The sequence below is a fragment of the Octodon degus genome, unplaced genomic scaffold, assembly GCF_000260255.1.
Source record: "Octodon degus isolate 3935 unplaced genomic scaffold, OctDeg1.0 scaffold00286, whole genome shotgun sequence".
NCBI lineage: Eukaryota > Metazoa > Chordata > Mammalia > Rodentia > Octodontidae > Octodon > Octodon degus.
In genome coordinates, this window is record NW_004524862.1 from 716,667 (window position 1) to 733,429 (window position 16,763).

The 16,763-nt window shown below is 54.9% G+C and overlaps 1 protein-coding gene across 1 annotated transcript in view; it reads left to right on the plus strand.

Moving 5' to 3' along the window:
• Positions 1-16,763, plus strand: part of Lrp1 (LDL receptor related protein 1) — an 84,007-nt gene that overhangs the window by 41,544 nt on the left and 25,700 nt on the right. Inside the window, exons 21-42 of the mRNA XM_004646990.2 lie at positions 115-297; positions 877-1,077; positions 2,107-2,352; positions 2,547-2,744; positions 4,253-4,457; positions 4,614-4,778; positions 5,316-5,560; positions 7,956-8,087; positions 8,297-8,524; positions 8,763-8,937; positions 9,024-9,118; positions 9,318-9,467; positions 9,607-9,747; positions 10,125-10,259; positions 11,455-11,586; positions 11,835-11,969; positions 12,146-12,275; positions 12,375-12,501; positions 12,795-12,946; positions 13,038-13,162; positions 13,456-13,833; positions 15,084-15,273. Of these exons, the coding sequence (XP_004647047.1) occupies positions 115-297; positions 877-1,077; positions 2,107-2,352; positions 2,547-2,744; positions 4,253-4,457; positions 4,614-4,778; positions 5,316-5,560; positions 7,956-8,087; positions 8,297-8,524; positions 8,763-8,937; positions 9,024-9,118; positions 9,318-9,467; positions 9,607-9,747; positions 10,125-10,259; positions 11,455-11,586; positions 11,835-11,969; positions 12,146-12,275; positions 12,375-12,501; positions 12,795-12,946; positions 13,038-13,162; positions 13,456-13,833; positions 15,084-15,273 (3,868 nt within the window). The remainder of the gene's footprint in view (positions 1-114; positions 298-876; positions 1,078-2,106; positions 2,353-2,546; positions 2,745-4,252; positions 4,458-4,613; positions 4,779-5,315; positions 5,561-7,955; positions 8,088-8,296; positions 8,525-8,762; positions 8,938-9,023; positions 9,119-9,317; positions 9,468-9,606; positions 9,748-10,124; positions 10,260-11,454; positions 11,587-11,834; positions 11,970-12,145; positions 12,276-12,374; positions 12,502-12,794; positions 12,947-13,037; positions 13,163-13,455; positions 13,834-15,083; positions 15,274-16,763) is intronic.

Below are 16,763 nucleotides of genomic sequence, written 5' to 3' on the forward strand. Positions count from 1 at the left end.
TGGAGGTGCAGCATCTGAGTGTGGCACTAGGTGGCACTCCCGCGGATCTCTGCAGACTGCCTGGGCTTCCCCCACCTGTGTGCCCCTCCTGAGGCCTTCCCTGTCCCCCTGCAGCCACAAGGCCCCCTGGAGGCTGCCACACTGACGAGTTCCAGTGCCGGCTGGATGGCCTGTGCATCCCCCTGCGGTGGCGCTGTGATGGCGACACTGACTGCATGGACTCCAGTGATGAGAAGAGCTGTGAGGGAGTCACCCACGTCTGTGACCCAAATGTCAAGTTTGGCTGCAAGGACTCAGGTGAATAAGAGGGTCAGAGGGAGCCCGAAATGCAACCGTGTGGGCAGGAGGAGATCACATCGACAGCAAAGCCGTGGTGGGGACCATACCACATAGGGTGGGGACAGTGTGACTCAAAACAGCACAGACAAATCCTGTACATCATTCACGGCCCGCAACAGGGACCCTGGGAGCCGTTGCTAGAACTGATCCTCAGGACTTCCCACAGAGCCTTACGATTTTGTTGACTATGAGAACTTGACCAAAAAAAACAAAATTCCTAGCCTGATTTGGGGTGAGGATCAGAGCGGCCTCCAGCCAGACAGGCTCCCAGCTCCTGGGAAGGAGAAGAGTCAGAAATAAGGCTAGCTGGGACTGGCCCAGAGCCCGATAATAGGTTGTCAATGAAGCCAGCAAGTTCCAGGCTGTGTCAGAGGACCCCAGGTGGACATCTCTTACTGCAGTCCATTCCTAATCTCCCAAGTCAGAAGAGGGTACTGTAGTCTTAAGCCCATTAGAGAAGCTCACTGGCTCTGGGCAGAAGGGCATCGAGACTCCCACTCCCCAGGCCTGGCCCCTCATTCTGCACCCATCTCTCAGCTCGGTGCATCAGCAAAGCGTGGGTGTGTGACGGTGACAGTGACTGTGAAGATAACTCAGATGAGGAGAACTGTGAGTCCCTGGCCTGCAGGCCACCCTCGCACCCCTGTGCCAACAACACTTCGGTCTGCCTGCCCCCTGACAAACTGTGTGATGGCAACGATGACTGTGGAGACGGCTCCGACGAGGGCGAGCTCTGCGGTGAGGCCTGGGCCTAGGCCTGGAGTCAGGGGCATGGGGAAGGAACCAGCCAGGGCAGATCTGTGGAGAGAGGTCTGGGACTAGGACCTGGCAAAACCCAGAGCTGTGTTAAAGCATCTCACATTCACAGCACTTCCATGAGCCAGCCCCGAAAAGTAGGGGCTGTTACAGCTCCACTTTACAGATGATAAAACAAAGGCAAGAGAGCTTAAATAATCGTGTCCAAGGTCACACTGCTCCTAAAGCAGGGTACAGATAGTGTAGTGCACCCCTGCCAGTAGGCGCAGATCCCCCACAATCATGCTGCAGAGCAAGAGGTGCAGGTTTTAGGGATGAAGCCCCTGGGGTTCATGATGATGCCCAGCACAGGTTGTGGGGGGAAGAGAGATCCCAGGGAGTGAGGGAGGTCAGGGAAGGAGGGTACACATTCAAGATGCAAAGGTATTCCTGAGGTCAGGGGAGCTCAGGGGTCAAAGCAGGCCATGTGGTATGATTTGGGGTGAGGATCAGAGCGGCCTCCAGCCAGGCAGGCTCCCAGCTCCTGGGAAGGAGAAGAGTCAGAAATAAGGCTAGCTGGGACTGGCCCAGAGCCCGATAATAGGTTGTCAATGCAGCCAGCAAGTTCCAGGCTGTGTCAGAGGACCCCAGGTGGACATCTCTTACTGCAGCCCATCCCTAATCTTCCAAGTCAGAAGAGATCAGAAAAAGGGGTCTGAGCTTTAAGACCCTCCCAAGAGACAAAAGGCTGGGGTCCTAGTGGTAGATCAAGAAGGGACAGGCCAATAGAGATCAGGAATACGGGGAGAAGGCGGGGTGGTATCAGATGTCAGGTGCCAAGGTCCCAACCCTGGTCCTGGAGGAGTCTGGGAATCCCTGAGGCAGAGACTTGGCAGGAATGGAGAAAAGGCCATGGCAGGGTGCCAGGCTTGATCTGGGCCACACAGGACTTGGGGCGCAACAGGGCTGTGATCCTACCTGCTCCCAGATTCTGACCCAGGGCCTGTGTCCCCTGCCTGCCTCCTCCCCCAGACCAGTGCTCTCTGAATAACGGGGGCTGCAGCCACAACTGCTCCGTGGCACCCGGGGAAGGGATTGTATGCTCATGCCCTCTGGGCATGGAGCTGGGCCCCGACAACCACACCTGCCAGATCCAGAGCTACTGTGCCAAGCACCTCAAATGCAGCCAGAAGTGTGACCAGAACAAGTTCAGCGTCAAGTGCTCCTGCTACGAGGGCTGGGTCCTGGAGCCTGACGGCGAGAGCTGCCGCAGCCTGGGTAAAACATGGTGGGAGGCGGCCTGGCAGGCTGAGGCCCCCCCACCCCCGCAGTGGGCTGGGCTTGGGAGGCCAAATGCCAAAGGCTGGTTTTTCTATCTGGGCCCCAATGCCAGGGTCAAAAAACACGTGTCTAGAGCGGGCAGCAGAGGCAGCAAGCCCCTCGCTGACCCCATCACATCCGTTCACCTTCAGACCCCTTTAAGCCTTTCATCATCTTCTCCAACCGTCATGAGATCCGCCGCATCGACCTTCAGAAAGGGGACTACAGCGTCCTGGTGCCCGGCCTGCGCAACACCATCGCCCTGGACTTTCATCTCAGCCAGAGCGCCCTCTACTGGACAGACGTGGTGGAGGACAAGATTTATCGCGGAAAGCTGCTGGACAACGGAGGTGAACTGCTTGGTAGCGCTGCCAGGGACGGATGCCAGCACTGCAGACAGATGGGGCGTTTGGGCACTTGGGGCCACAGACCTAGATCCAAGTGGCCCCAGAGCAGAGGCCTTAGCTTTCCATCCCCCACGCTTTTGGTAATTGGGTTAGATTTTGCTGTGGGTCTCAGTGCCTGGTACCCCATAATTTTAGTCAGCAGGACTGCCAGGCTGATAATTAACGAAATGATCAGCCTTTCTCTGGAAGAGCCTGGAACTTGGTTCCCAAGTCCCAGAATTGCAGGGTTGAAAGGAGAAAGCCGCGTGGAGTAGAATACCTGAGCCTTCTGTCTGTGGCCGCCTGAACCATCCCAGCCTGAGAGTCCACCATGCTATGTGGCCAGGGGAGGGAGTCACAGCAGCGATCAACACAAGCTGTCTGCAAGCCGGAGATGGCAGGGCACTCCTGTAGCATTCTGGGAGGCTGATGCAGGAGCAAGTTCAAGCTCAACCTGCGCAATTTATTTTTTTTTTTCAAAGTTTTATTGATAAACAGCAATGAGACAGTTTCAAATCAAATCGGAAGTACAGTTTCAACAAATAATACACTGCATATATTCTTCTTAGTGGTTAATTGCTGTACAAGATGCGGACTTGTGATCAACCTGGGCAATTTAGCAACTTAATGAGACACAGTCACAAAATAAAAAATACAAGGAGGGGCTGCAAATAGAACTCAGTGTGTCGTCGCTGGGTTTAGTCCCCAGTACTGAAGAAAAAAACACATTTTTAAATTGTGCAAAGAGGTCCTTAAGGGGCTGGTGAGATAGTTCAGAGGTCCAAAAGGCCTGCTTAGGCAAGCTTAGGCAATTGCAGGGACTGTGGTTCGATCCCTGGCACCACATGCCATACCAGCCCTGCCCCCAGGGTGGGCTGAGCCAGCCACAAAAAAGAAAGAGGTCCTTAATAAGGTAACATCTGAGCAAAGATTTGTCAAGGGAAGAAGCCGGGGAGATGGCTCAGTGGAATAAGTGCTTACCTGGCAAGCGCAAGGGCCTGAGTTCAATCCCCGGTTCTGCAAAAAAACAAAAACAAAACAAAAAACTATCTCAAATGTGTGTCAGCAAGAGAATGATTAAGTAAACTGTGATGATACTAACACAGGAAAGAGACCAGGAAAGAGCTTCTAAAATCACGAGGTACATATATATTTATTAGAATGGTGTCTTCCAGAAACCTTTGTCCTCCTCATATTGAGTCCAGGTCTGTGCTCCCAAGCCCCACCCTCTGCTCTGACCTCCTCCCATTAATCTGTCAGAGAGCAGCATGCAGAAGGTGGCTACACCACTCCAGGCTGGAGAAGGGGCTAGGGTGAGGACAACTGGGTGTCAGGAGGCTCCTGGTTGCATGTGGGCTCCTCAGCAGTGTGGGCGGAGAAGCCAGGGTTGAGGGTGACTGGCAGAGGCACCTAGGAGCTGACTGTTCACCCATCTGAGGAGATGCTGACTTCTCACATCTCTCCTTCTCTAGCCCTGACAAGCTTCGAGGTGGTGATTCAGTATGGCCTGGCTACACCCGAGGGCCTGGCTGTGGATTGGATTGCAGGCAACATCTACTGGGTGGAGAGTAACCTGGACCAGATTGAAGTAGCCAAGCTGGACGGAACCCTCCGGACCACCCTGCTGGCCGGTGACATTGAGCACCCAAGGGCAATTGCACTGGACCCCCGGGATGGGTAAGAACCCTACCCAGCCCTCTTCTAGGCCTGTGGTTCTCTAAAGGCCTGTTCAGCCTGGCCAGGCATACCCTGTCTCCTTAGTGCTGTCAGCCCCTCTGTCCTTCACCTGTGTGCTACCATACGCTCCTGACACAGCCCTCCCCCACTCCCCAGAATCCTGTTCTGGACAGATTGGGATGCCAGCCTGCCCCGCATTGAAGCAGCCTCCATGAGTGGGGCTGGGCGCCGCACTGTCCACCGGGAAACTGGCTCTGGGGGCTGGCCCAATGGGCTCACTGTGGACTACCTGGAAAAGCGCATTCTCTGGATTGATGCCAGGTCAGTGTCCTCCACCACACCTGGGCAGGGAGAAGGGGCCTGGCATCTGTAGCGATGTGATAGTGGTGAGGCTCAGAGGATGCAGAACCACACCCAGGTGGCAGAGGACCAGGACCACAGGAGGAGGGCTGGGGTGAGAAGAAATTGGGCTGAGGGTAAGAGCAGAGCTGCCACCTGTGGGGATCCAAATTCTACTCTCCCTTCTACTTGAAATCTGTGCCCTCTGCTGGGGGTGATGGCTGCCACAGACTTCCTGTTGGCCTGCCCAGAGAAGGCACCTCTCCTCACATAGCCAAAACCTGTGCCAGTGGCAGTTCTAAGGTAGGGACCAAAGTCAGAGGGCAGGAACCTAGGCTTGCTGGGTTCCTGTGTCGGGGTCCTTCTGTCTGCCTTCCTTAGCTACCAGCAGGGCTCGGGCAGCAGGATTGCCCGGTATGCTCAGACAGGAGGCCTGTGACCAGGGTGCAACAGGGTGGGCAGTCCAGGAGGGCACCCTGAGCCACCAGCACCCTCACTGTGCCCCAACCACACTCTCAGGTCAGATGCCATTTACTCAGCCCGTTACGACGGCTCCGGTCACATGGAGGTGCTTCGGGGACACGAGTTCCTGTCACACCCGTTTGCAGTGACACTGTATGGGGGAGAGGTGTACTGGACAGACTGGCGAACAAATACACTGGCCAAGGCCAACAAGTGGACTGGCCACAATGTCACTGTGGTACAGAGGACCAACACCCAGCCCTTCGACCTGCAAGTGTACCACCCTTCCCGGCAACCCATGGGTAAGGGGCCTGGGCCTCCAAGGCACTCAGCAAGCAGCCAGCAGCCACTCCAACAGGAGGGGAGGGGGCTGTGTTGGGACAACAGGGTGGGTCAGTGTCTCAGTTACTTTTCTCTCATTGCTGAGACAAGATGCCAAACACCCAAAATTCAGGAAGGAAAGATGTATTTATATCACAGATTGTAGAGTTTTGAGTCCATACTTGGCTGGCTCCAAGGCAGAGTGCACATGACAAAGGGCAACAGTTTATGGTGGCAGCAAACAGTGAAAGCAACAAGAGCACAAAGCAGGGAGCAGCAGAGAACAGGCCCTTTGCCCTCCCTTACACTGTACACAAATCACCTGCCAAATGTAGCACTCACACCCATAATCCCAGCATTGGACCATAGATCAGTCAAAAACTCTAGAAGCCTACCCTGTGACTGCATGAGGCTTTGACACAAACCATAACACTCTGTCCCTACCCCCCTAAAGACTCCTGCACATCCCTTATGCAAAAGGAGTTTTGGTCCATCTTTAAGAGTTGCCAAAATCCTAACAGCACTGATGAAAAGTCCGAGTCTCCAAGATCTAAGACAAACTTCTTGTGAGCCCCTGTACAAATGAAAAGTTAAACACTCCCAACATTAAATGACACAAGATAAACATTACCATTCCAAAAGGTTCAAACGGAGGTACAAAGCATTGGGACCAAAGCAAGTCCAAAATCCAGCAGGGCAAACATTAAGTCTTGTAGTTCCACATTCGACATCTGTGGCAATCTGTGGCAAATGGTGAGCTCTGTGTGGCTCCACCTCTATGGCACTTCTGGTGGTTGTAGCCCCCATGGCTTCTCTCTTGGGTCCACCTTGCTCCCTTCTTGCATTTTTCCTCATACAATCAATGTTCCTGGCTTTTCCAAACTTCTGGGGCCTCCACTGCACCTTCCACTTCACACTCACAGCTTCACATGCTGCCCTCTCAGGAGCAAGCTGCCTGGCCTCCCAGGCCTTCTTCTGAAATCTGGGTGAAAGCCTTCTTAACCCCAGAACTCTTGCATTCTGTATGCACCTAAAACCAGTGGCACATGGATGATGCCAAGGTCTGCTACCACCTGAAGTAATAGCCAAGCTTCTTTCTCTCTTGGCTGTAGGGATGAAGTGCCTGGAATGTTGAACACCTTGAACCTGATTATAAACTATAAATCTATGCCACCACCATTCTGGAACCCAGTGCAATTGCCACCATTTTTGGAACATGGTGTTCTGCAGCTTTCTCTTCAAAGCAAAGTCTTTACCTTTGCAGTTTTGAGGCTGCAAAGGGTGGGGACTTGCTGCTTCCTGTGATGCCTTCAGGCCACCTCTTGTATTCTCCTGTTCCTTCTCAGCCATCAAGATCTCCTCAGCTGTGTCTTTGCAATCCACAGCTTTACTGGAGCTTCCTTTCTGACCATACTCACAACACTTTAAATCATCCTGCTGGCCTCTCTGCTCTTGATTCTCAACATAAATCTGACTAAAAGCCCTCAGCAATAGTCATATCACTGCCTCCACCATCAACTGCCTTCAGGGTCTTTTGCCAGATTAACAGTCAGCTGCCCTTAATCTCAGTCTCAGGTAGAGTCTCTGGACTCAAATGCAGACAATCTTTCTGCCAAGTAATAACATGCATCGCCTGGAGTCCAACAGCCAGTGCAGCCCTTCTCAGCAGAAACCTCCTGAATATGATCTTTACCAGCAGAATTTCTTTCAGCCTTCTGGTCTTCTGAGCTCTGACCAGAATCTCACACACAGAACAGCCTAAGGTGTTCCAGCGCTACTCTTTCAGGTGACATCTCCAAACCTTTCCTATCTCTTCCCATAAGCCATTCCCAAAGGCTCTTGAACCACATGGGCAGGTGTAGTCACAGCAATGACTCCATTTCTTGGTTATATTTCTCTCGTAGCTGAGACAAAGTACCTGACACTCAAAATTAAGAAAGGCAAGATTTATTTAGCTCAGAGTTTATGAAGGTTTCAGTCCGTACTCAGCTGGTACCAAGGCAGAGTGGCTCATGGCAGAGGGCAACAGTTGATGGTGGTGGCAAACAGCAAAAGCAACAAGGGCACAAAAGAAGGAGCAGGGAGCAATCCTCTCTCCCTCCCTTATACTGTACACAAGATACCCACCCCAGGCCAAGTGTAGCACTCACACCCATAATCCTGATGTTGGACTATGGATCAATCAAAAACTCTAAAAACTCACCCTAGGACTGCATGAGGCTTTGGGGGGACATCTAGACCAGAGCAGTCAGCTTTGAGCAACCATGGAAGTATAACAGCAGGAGGAGCAAGAAGGGCATGGGCCAGGTGAGAAAGGCCAAGGAGGGACCACAAGTCACAGGATGCGCTTGCCGCTTCTCTTCCCCCTCCGCTCAGCTCCCAACCCATGTGAGGCCAACGGGGGCCGGGGCCCATGCTCGCACCTGTGCCTCATCAACTACAACCGCACCGTCTCCTGTGCCTGCCCCCACCTCATGAAACTGCACAAGGACAACACCACCTGCTACGGTAGGGAGGCCCCCCCTTAAGAGAAGGGGTAAACTGTGGCGAAGGGGAGGTCGGAGGCCCCTGGATCCCTTGGTGCTAAGTGAAGGTAGAGTCCCTGTCAGGAGGGACCCAGAAGGAGATACTCTACTGCTTCCCCACTGCCAGGGCTTGCAGCCAATGGGTAGCCATGCTCAGTGGAATGCCTTCAGTGACCAGCTCCTGTCCCACAGAGTTTAAGAAGTTCCTGCTATATGCGCGGCAGATGGAGATCCGGGGTGTGGACCTGGATGCCCCCTACTACAACTACATCATCTCCTTCACGGTGCCTGACATTGACAATGTCACAGTGCTGGATTACGATGCCCGTGAGCAGCGTGTTTACTGGTCTGATGTGCGGACGCAGGCCATCAAGCGGGCCTTCATCAATGGCACAGGCGTGGAGACAGTCGTCTCTGCAGGTTGTGAGGCAGCCCTGGACCCCCATCACCTCTTGTGACCCTTGCTGCTGACCTGTCCATAGCCCCTACTCCTGGGTCCCCATGGTCCTGGTGGCCCCTGCCCAACTCCTGTTGCCTCACACTGCCCAAACCTGAATTTCCTAATCCAATTCTCAGACCCCATGCTGGCTCGACCCTATACAGCCCCAACACATGCCCTGCAAACACCCAACCACCACCCCCCTGCTTGTGTCCCCAGACTTGCCCAATGCCCACGGTCTGGCTGTGGACTGGGTGTCTCGAAACCTGTTCTGGACAAGCTATGACACCAACAAGAAGCAGATCAATGTAGCCCGGCTCGATGGCTCCTTCAAGAATGCAGTGGTGCAGGGGCTGGAGCAGCCCCACGGTCTGGTCGTCCACCCACTGCGTGGGTCAGTCCAGGGCTCAGGGCTGTGGGTTTCGGTGCGGGGCTAGAAGAAGGGCATTGTGACCCTCCTCTCTGGGGACTCTCCTGCAGGAAGCTCTACTGGACCGATGGTGACAACATCAGCATGGCCAACATGGATGGCAGCAATCGCACTCTGCTCTTCAGTGGGCAGAAGGGCCCTGTGGGTATGTGGCTACCTGCCCCTCAGCCCTTCCCGCCTTCTGCCACTAGGGGATGCTTGCAGGACCCTCAGTAGCCCCTCAGTGCTGTCCTGGCTCTGGGCCTGTGCTGGCCACCCTCCCCCGCAGCTGCACACCCCTCCTATATCCTCAGTTCCCTGAGCTGGAGCCAGGCTCCCTGCAGTGACGTTCCTGCCTCTTGCAGGCCTGGCTATCGACTTCCCTGAGAGCAAACTCTACTGGATCAGCTCTGGGAACCACACCATTAACCGCTGCAACCTGGATGGGAGTGGACTGGAGATCATCGACACCATGCGGAACCAGCTGGGCAAGGCCACAGCCCTGGCCATCATGGGTGAGGTCCCATGTGGGAGCCAGGAGGGAAGCTGGAACGGCCAGTCCATGTAGGAGGCGGCAACTTGTCTCGAGCCACAGACCCTTCGGAGCTTGTTGTGGGGCCTTCCCAAGAGTCTCATCCTCTCCTGCCACCCCAGGGGACAAGCTGTGGTGGGCAGACCAGGTATCAGAGAAGATGGGTACGTGCAACAAGGCAGATGGCTCTGGGTCCGTGGTCCTTCGGAACAGCACCACACTGGTGATGCACATGAAAGTCTACGACGAGAGCATCCAGCTGGGTAGGTGTGGGGTGAGGGGCAGGGTGTCCAGGGTGCAGAGACAACGGCATGGGAATCAGAGAGGGGCTTCAGAGCTGCTGCCAGGCGCCTGCCAGGGCAGTGGGCATGGGAGTGACCTGGGGGAAAGTAGGTGGGCTCTGCTCACACCCCAGAGAAACTCATTTTCCTCCTCCCCACAAGGGTACCCTTGAGGCTCACAGCAGCCTGATCACAAGGTCTGGGGTCTAGGAGGACAGAAGATATGAGAGTTGGGTTGGGTGGTGATGGTACCAGGTTCAGGTTGAAGTTGGCAACCATCTTGTCCTGAGTTGCCCAAGTCTGGCTCTGATGTTCCCACCAAGGCCATGTAACTCTCTGTGCCTCCTGCCCTCCCCCAGACCATGAAGGTACCAACCCCTGCAGCATCAACAATGGTGACTGTTCCCAGCTCTGCCTGCCCACGTCCGAGACTACCCGCTCCTGCATGTGCACAGCTGGCTACAGCCTCCGGAGTGGCCAGCAGGCCTGTGAGGGTGGGTGCCTACCCTCTCCGCTCCACCTGGACCCTAATTCCCAACCCTGGTCCTTCCTACCCTCCAGCCATGCTTTCAGGTGATGAGATAGGGCAGGGCTCCTGCAGGTGCTCATCCAGAAGGGCCTGGATAGTGACGTTTTGGAGAGATTAACCTGGGGCAGAAAGCCCACAGAAGAGGGGTAAGAACCAGGCAGTTAGACCAGTTAGACTGTGAGGAGGAATTCTCAGGAAGCCTAGGCTGGGCTGGGCTGGGCTGGGCTGGGCTGGGCTGGGCTGGGCTGGGCTGGGCTGGGCTGAGGGAAAGGGTTGAAGGGAAGGCTGAGTCCCACAGACATTTCACAAGAACTTGCTAACTGATTTACGAGATTGCCCCAGGATAGTGTTTCCCGAAGTGCACTCTGGGGATCTCCCTCTTTGATGTGGGTTGATGTTACAGAGAGAAACTTGCTGGATTGAGCAAAGTTGAAAAGCGTTCTGTAGTGCATAACCTCTCAGAGCCTTGCTTACACTTGTCTCTGCTGAGAATTTTTCAAGAGGGAATGCCATGGCTTGGGGTTTCCAAAACCCTCCTGAACAAGCATTCAGCTTCTTTTCACAGATCCTGAGCAACCAGGGCCTGTTTGGGAGATGCTTATTAGGGGGAAACACTGTGTCAAAGGGATAAAGGCAGGGAAGGATGCTGAGATGCCTCTTAAGTGGGAAAACTGGTAACAGGAAAAAGGTTCTGGGAAGGTTGAGTTTCAGATGTTGGGAAAGGGTTTGTCATAAAGGGAGGATGAAGAGGAAATTAAGATTATGCTAAGTGCCAAACTGGAAATTTAGGTTTTGGAGTCTTGTGGTCCTGGTTGTCTGCTCTGATCCTATCAGATTCTCCCTAAGGGCCTTGGAAGGTGCAAGGTTGGTTTAGATGGCAGATGCAATGTATGCGGAGAAAAATCTGTAACTCTGCTGCCCTCTTGTGGCAGTTAGGGGTCCTACAGATGGTCACCCCAGAGCTGCTGCTCTACTGCCCCGTCAGCCAGGTGAGCTTCCTCCTCGCCGGAGTTCCAGGCCTCACCCACAGTGTGCGCGTTTTGCAAGTAAGGAGATGGCTGGTGGAAGCCATCGAGAGGGCAGCAGAAAATAACAGATTGAGAGGGACAGAAGCAAGGAAGCATAGGCAGTCATGTGCCCAAAGTATCCTTGTGTTTCAGGTGTGGGCTCCTTTCTCCTGTACTCTGTGCATGAGGGAATCCGAGGAATCCCCCTGGATCCCACTGACAAGTCAGATGCCCTTGTCCCAGTGTCAGGGACCTCGCTGGCTGTTGGCATTGACTTCCATGCTGGTAAGTCACTTAGCCTTGAGGAGTAGGGGTATGCGGTACTGGAAATGACCCAGGGCCTTGGGAGTAACATCCTCTGAGGTCGGGGAGGCTGCTGTGCTGGCCCACGGCAAGCACTCACCACAACTGACCCACCCCTGCCCACAATCTTCCCTTCCAAGCACCTGGCCTTCTACCGCCTCTCACCTCTCCTGACCCCCAACTTGTCCCTGTCTTGTTGAGCATCCCTATTTTGGCTCCTCCACCTCCAGAAAATGACACCATTTACTGGGTGGACATGGGCTTGAGCACCATCAGCCGAGCCAAACGGGACCAGACGTGGCGCGAGGACGTGGTGACCAACGGCATTGGCCGTGTGGAGGGCATTGCAGTGGACTGGATTGCAGGTGAGCAGCGAGGCTCAGGAGAGGGGAGGACTGAAGGCAACATGGGATCCCAAAGAGGAGAGGGGCAGGCAAGCAGGAGCCAGTGGGGAGCTGCCAGGGAGGGGCCAGGGGCTGTGAGAGGGATGGGGAGCATGTGTCCCACCCACCTCTCTGAGTTCCATCAACTTCTTCCTCAGGTAACATCTACTGGACAGACCAAGGCTTTGACGTCATTGAGGTTGCGCGGCTCAATGGTTCTTTCCGCTACGTGGTCATCTCCCAGGGTCTAGACAAGCCCCGAGCCATCACTGTCCACCCTGAGAAGGGGTGAGAGTCGTCTTAGTCTGACCCTGTCACTTTGGCCACAGCCCTGACTGATAGGTCAGGCCCTATTTCCTGATCCCAAATTCCACCTGCACCCTGCAGGTACTTGTTCTGGACTGAGTGGGGTCAGTACCCACGCATCGAGCGGTCACGCCTAGATGGCACGGAACGGGTAGTGCTGGTTAACGTGAGCATCAGCTGGCCCAACGGCATCTCAGTGGACTATCAGGTTTGGATGCAGACTTAGCCCTGGAATGGATGGGTGGGTCCTTCTGAGTCTGCCCTGAAGATAAGATTGGAGGAATAGATTTTCTTTTCCCCTGGGACAATGGGAGTCATTCAGAACAGAGGAAGGGAGGGACACCTAGAGGGCGGCATCACCTGGGCAGAAGGATTTGAAGTAAGTGAGAATGAGGATGGCAAACTCATGGCCTCGGGCAGCCCAAACACTGGCTGTCACCTGGAGTACTTGGGTGGTGGGGAGCATGGCCCCAGGGTGCAGTGGCTACCTGTGGCCCACAGGATGGGAAGCTGTACTGGTGTGATGCCCGGACAGACAAGATTGAGCGCATAGACCTGGAGACGGGTGAGAACCGCGAGGTGGTCTTGTCTAGCAACAACATGGACATGTTCTCAGTGTCTGTGTTTGAGGATTTCATCTACTGGAGTGACAGGTGGGAATCTGTTCTGCCTGCTCCTGCTGTGTGTTCCCTCCCTGCCAGCTCCATCAACACCCTGTTCCGCCCTGCCCTTGCTTCCCCCCAGGACTCATGCCAATGGTTCCATCAAGCGTGGGAGCAAAGACAATGCCACAGACTCAGTGCCCCTGAGAACTGGCATTGGAGTACAGCTTAAAGACATCAAAGTCTTCAACCGGGATCGGCAGAAAGGTGAGTCTGGAAGGGAGGAGACCAGGGACATCTGCTAGAGGCAGAGAAAGGTTAGGCCCCCTGGGCCTTTTTCCAGTGATCCCCAAGCCCCTGAGATGGTGAGGAGAGGGTGAGGTTAGGACAGATCCAGATGTTGGGCAGTGGGGTCTTGAGGATTGTTTGAGCTGGGGATACTAAGGCAGAGGAGGGTGCCACCTGGAGGTTCCACCTGGATCTGAGGACATTTTGAGGCATTTTGTCAAATGAGCCCTTCCCCAGGCAGACCCTGCCCTCTGTCACCCCTTTCCCCCCAGGCACCAATGTGTGTGCTGTGGCTAACGGTGGGTGCCAGCAGCTGTGTCTGTACCGTGGCGCTGGGCAGCGTGCCTGTGCCTGTGCCCACGGGATGCTGGCTGAAGACGGGGCATCGTGTCGTGAGTATGCTGGCTACCTGCTCTACTCGGAGCGTACCATCCTCAAGAGCATCCACCTGTCCGATGAGCGCAACCTCAACGCTCCAGTGCAGCCCTTTGAGGACCCCGAACACATGAAAAACGTCATCGCCTTGGCCTTTGATTACCGAGCAGGCACCTCCCCAGGCACCCCTAATCGCATCTTCTTCAGCGACATCCACTTTGGAAACATCCAGCAAATCAACGATGATGGCTCGGGAAGGATCACCATTGTGGAAAGTAAGCCAAAGGCCGGCCTTCCCAGGCAGAGGGCCGATCGGCATGGACTCAGGCAGAGGGCCAATCGGCACCAACCCAGCCAGCCCACCCCACCCCATGTGGTGCTGCATCCCACCTGCCCCAGCTCCCTAATAGCCAGCCAAATCACTTGCTCCACCTGGAAGTTGCTCTTCATTCAGAGTCAGAGAGGCACTGCTCCCTTCTCTCTGGGCCAGGGCAGCCCAGGAAGTCCCCCGCTCCCCTCAGAGGAGCCCAGCACTCACAGCAGGGGCTGCAGACAGCCCAAGTCTGGGACTCAGTGCCTTGTGCAGGCTTCCTACTGTTGCCAGTCCTGGAGTTTATCCCCTGCGTCAGGAGATGGGATCTCAGGCACGGCATGGACGGGTTTAGCTCCACAAGGGCGAACAGCCTGTGCGCCATGAGAGCAGTCACAGCCATACCACTGTCATCCTAGGACAGCCTTTCAGCATTTTGGAAACTGCTCTTTTGTGCCACTATGTCCTCTGCTTCAACCTTTGACTCATTTGGTCTTTCAGCCTGTCTGTAAAGACCTGCCTGACACTGAGAGAAGCAGACTTGTCCTTTCTGGGACATTTTCTGTCCACGTATTTGTCTCAAAGTGTCACGTCTAAGGGGCTGAGACTATTGCTCAGCGATCTAGCATATGCTTACCATGTGCAAGGCCCTGGGTTCAACCTCTATTACTGGAAGAGAGGGAGGAAGGGGGAAGGAGGAGGAGAATAGTATCGAAAGCTAAACTCAATACTCTGTAATTGTAGCTGGGTCAGGAGACTCATGCAGCAGGGCTTCCCCCCTTCAGGCTGTTGTCCAGGTTGCAGTGCTGTGCCACTTTCTGGCAGCCACCTTCCAGCTGGAAGCCCCTGAACCCCTGTCTTCCTCTTACATCGCTAGCATTCTCTGCTCTTGTGCACTTGGTTCTTTAGTGATGCAGGATGTCCCCCAGCTCAACCCAAGTAGCATTCAATTTCCTGAAATCCACAGCACACTCAGATGGGCAGAAGAGTTCCTGTGAAGAGTGGGGGGCAGGGAAAAGGGAAGTGGCCGTGGATCATTCGGGTGTGTGGTACTAGTGTAGTATGGGAGAAGTTGGGGCTCTGAGCCCTCTCTGCTATATCCCATGTGCTCCCACACCTTCCCTTCTCACCCCAGGTTGTCCTCTGAGCCTCCTACTCAGGCTGCCCCTGTTCTTTGGCTCCGCTTCACCCACAGTCACTCTTGTCACTTCACAGATGTGGGCTCCGTGGAAGGCCTGGCCTACCACCGCGCCTGGGACACGCTGTACTGGACCAGCTCCACCACCTCGTCCATCACCAGACACACTGTGGACCAGACCCGCCCAGGGGCCTTTGAGCGGGAGACGGTTATCACCATGTCTGGAGACGACCACCCTCGGGCCTTCGTGCTGGATGAGTGCCAGAAGTGAGCTGCTGGGCCTAGGGGTGGGAGAAATGGGCTGAGGGGGTGTAGAAACTGCCCCTGGTCACCCACATACAGGATTCAGGAGGAGGGGAACTGGGTTCCAGCACTGCTCCATGCTCCTCGCTGTGTGGCCCCAGGGAGGGGGGCAGAACCTCTGTCTGTGATACGATATGAGAGCAATATCTCAGAGCCGAGGAGAAGATGGAGGCTGTGGAGGGTTGTTCTGGCTTTGTGGTTGATTCACAAAATTGTGTTCAAGCTGTAGAATAGGTCCTCTGTGGCTCTAGAACTGACAGCCTCAGGCCAGGAATGCTCACTGAACCCCTGGCTTGTGGAAGCCCTGGGGTGGGCGTGAAGAAGTCCTCTACCAGGGCAGAGAGGTCATAGTCATGGAAAGTGATGGTGGGGGCAGGGGACTGTCCACAGTGACCACACAACATCACAGAGGCAGCAGCTGGCACAGCCCCTGCAAGTAGAAAAGACACCTTAGACCACCTAAGTAGTGGTCTAAAGCACCTACTTAGAACAAGCTTAGCAAAGCACAGGGACCGCGGTTCAATCCCCCAGCAACACATGCCAGCCAGCCCCGCCCCCTGGTGGGCTGAGCTGGCCACACACACACAAATAAACAAATAAATAAATAAATAAATAAATAAATAAAAAGACAAGGGCTTTAAGCCCAGGCAGGGAAGGACAGGGAAAGCCTCCTGCCCCCATGATGGCTGGGAAAGTGGAAGTTGGCTTGCAAAGCAATCAGGGGCCCATGCTGGGAAAAATTTGGGGGAAAGCACTCCTGGTGAGTCCCCCCAGTCAACCTTGCCCCTCTATGGGGGCCTGTAATGAGCCAACCCTCACCATACCAGTCCTGGCCCATATGTGAGCAAAAATTTTCCCCCATAATTCAGCAGCCTTTGCAGTGTTTTCACAAAGCTTTACTAGGAAACTAAGGGACAAACAAAACCCAAAAGCAATTACATAGAAATGGTGAGTGTCCTGAGCCCAGATTCCTCACCCTGATGAGAATCCAGCCCAGCCCCAGCCAGCCTGCCTGGCGCAGCTAACCCTGCACAGGGACACTATTGATGAGAAGTTCCAAGCTCCCCTCCCATGACCCTTGATGACCTCACCTGTCTGAGGCCGGCCACAGGGCCTGTCCCTCATGGCCTGGAGCCTCTGTGGCCAGGCTTCCCCTCTATGTTGGGCTTCCCTGCCATCCCAGAGGGCAGCCCCTGGTGGTTGTCCACTGAGTTCCTCTCCTCTAAGCTCAGAGGGTTCTGTCTTTGCTCAGCAGATAGCCTTTGAGATCCTAGGATGCACCGGTAGGAAGGGAGAGACAGGACCCTGACAAGCATATAAACTGCTGCTCACAATGAGGAAGCTAGGAGCCTCAAGACTGCCAGCAACCTGCCCCTGGACAGGGGGCGACAGTGAGCCCAGTGTGGTGGGCTGTGGCTTCCCCAGGGTTGCTGGCACCTAGGGCAGCTTCTGGG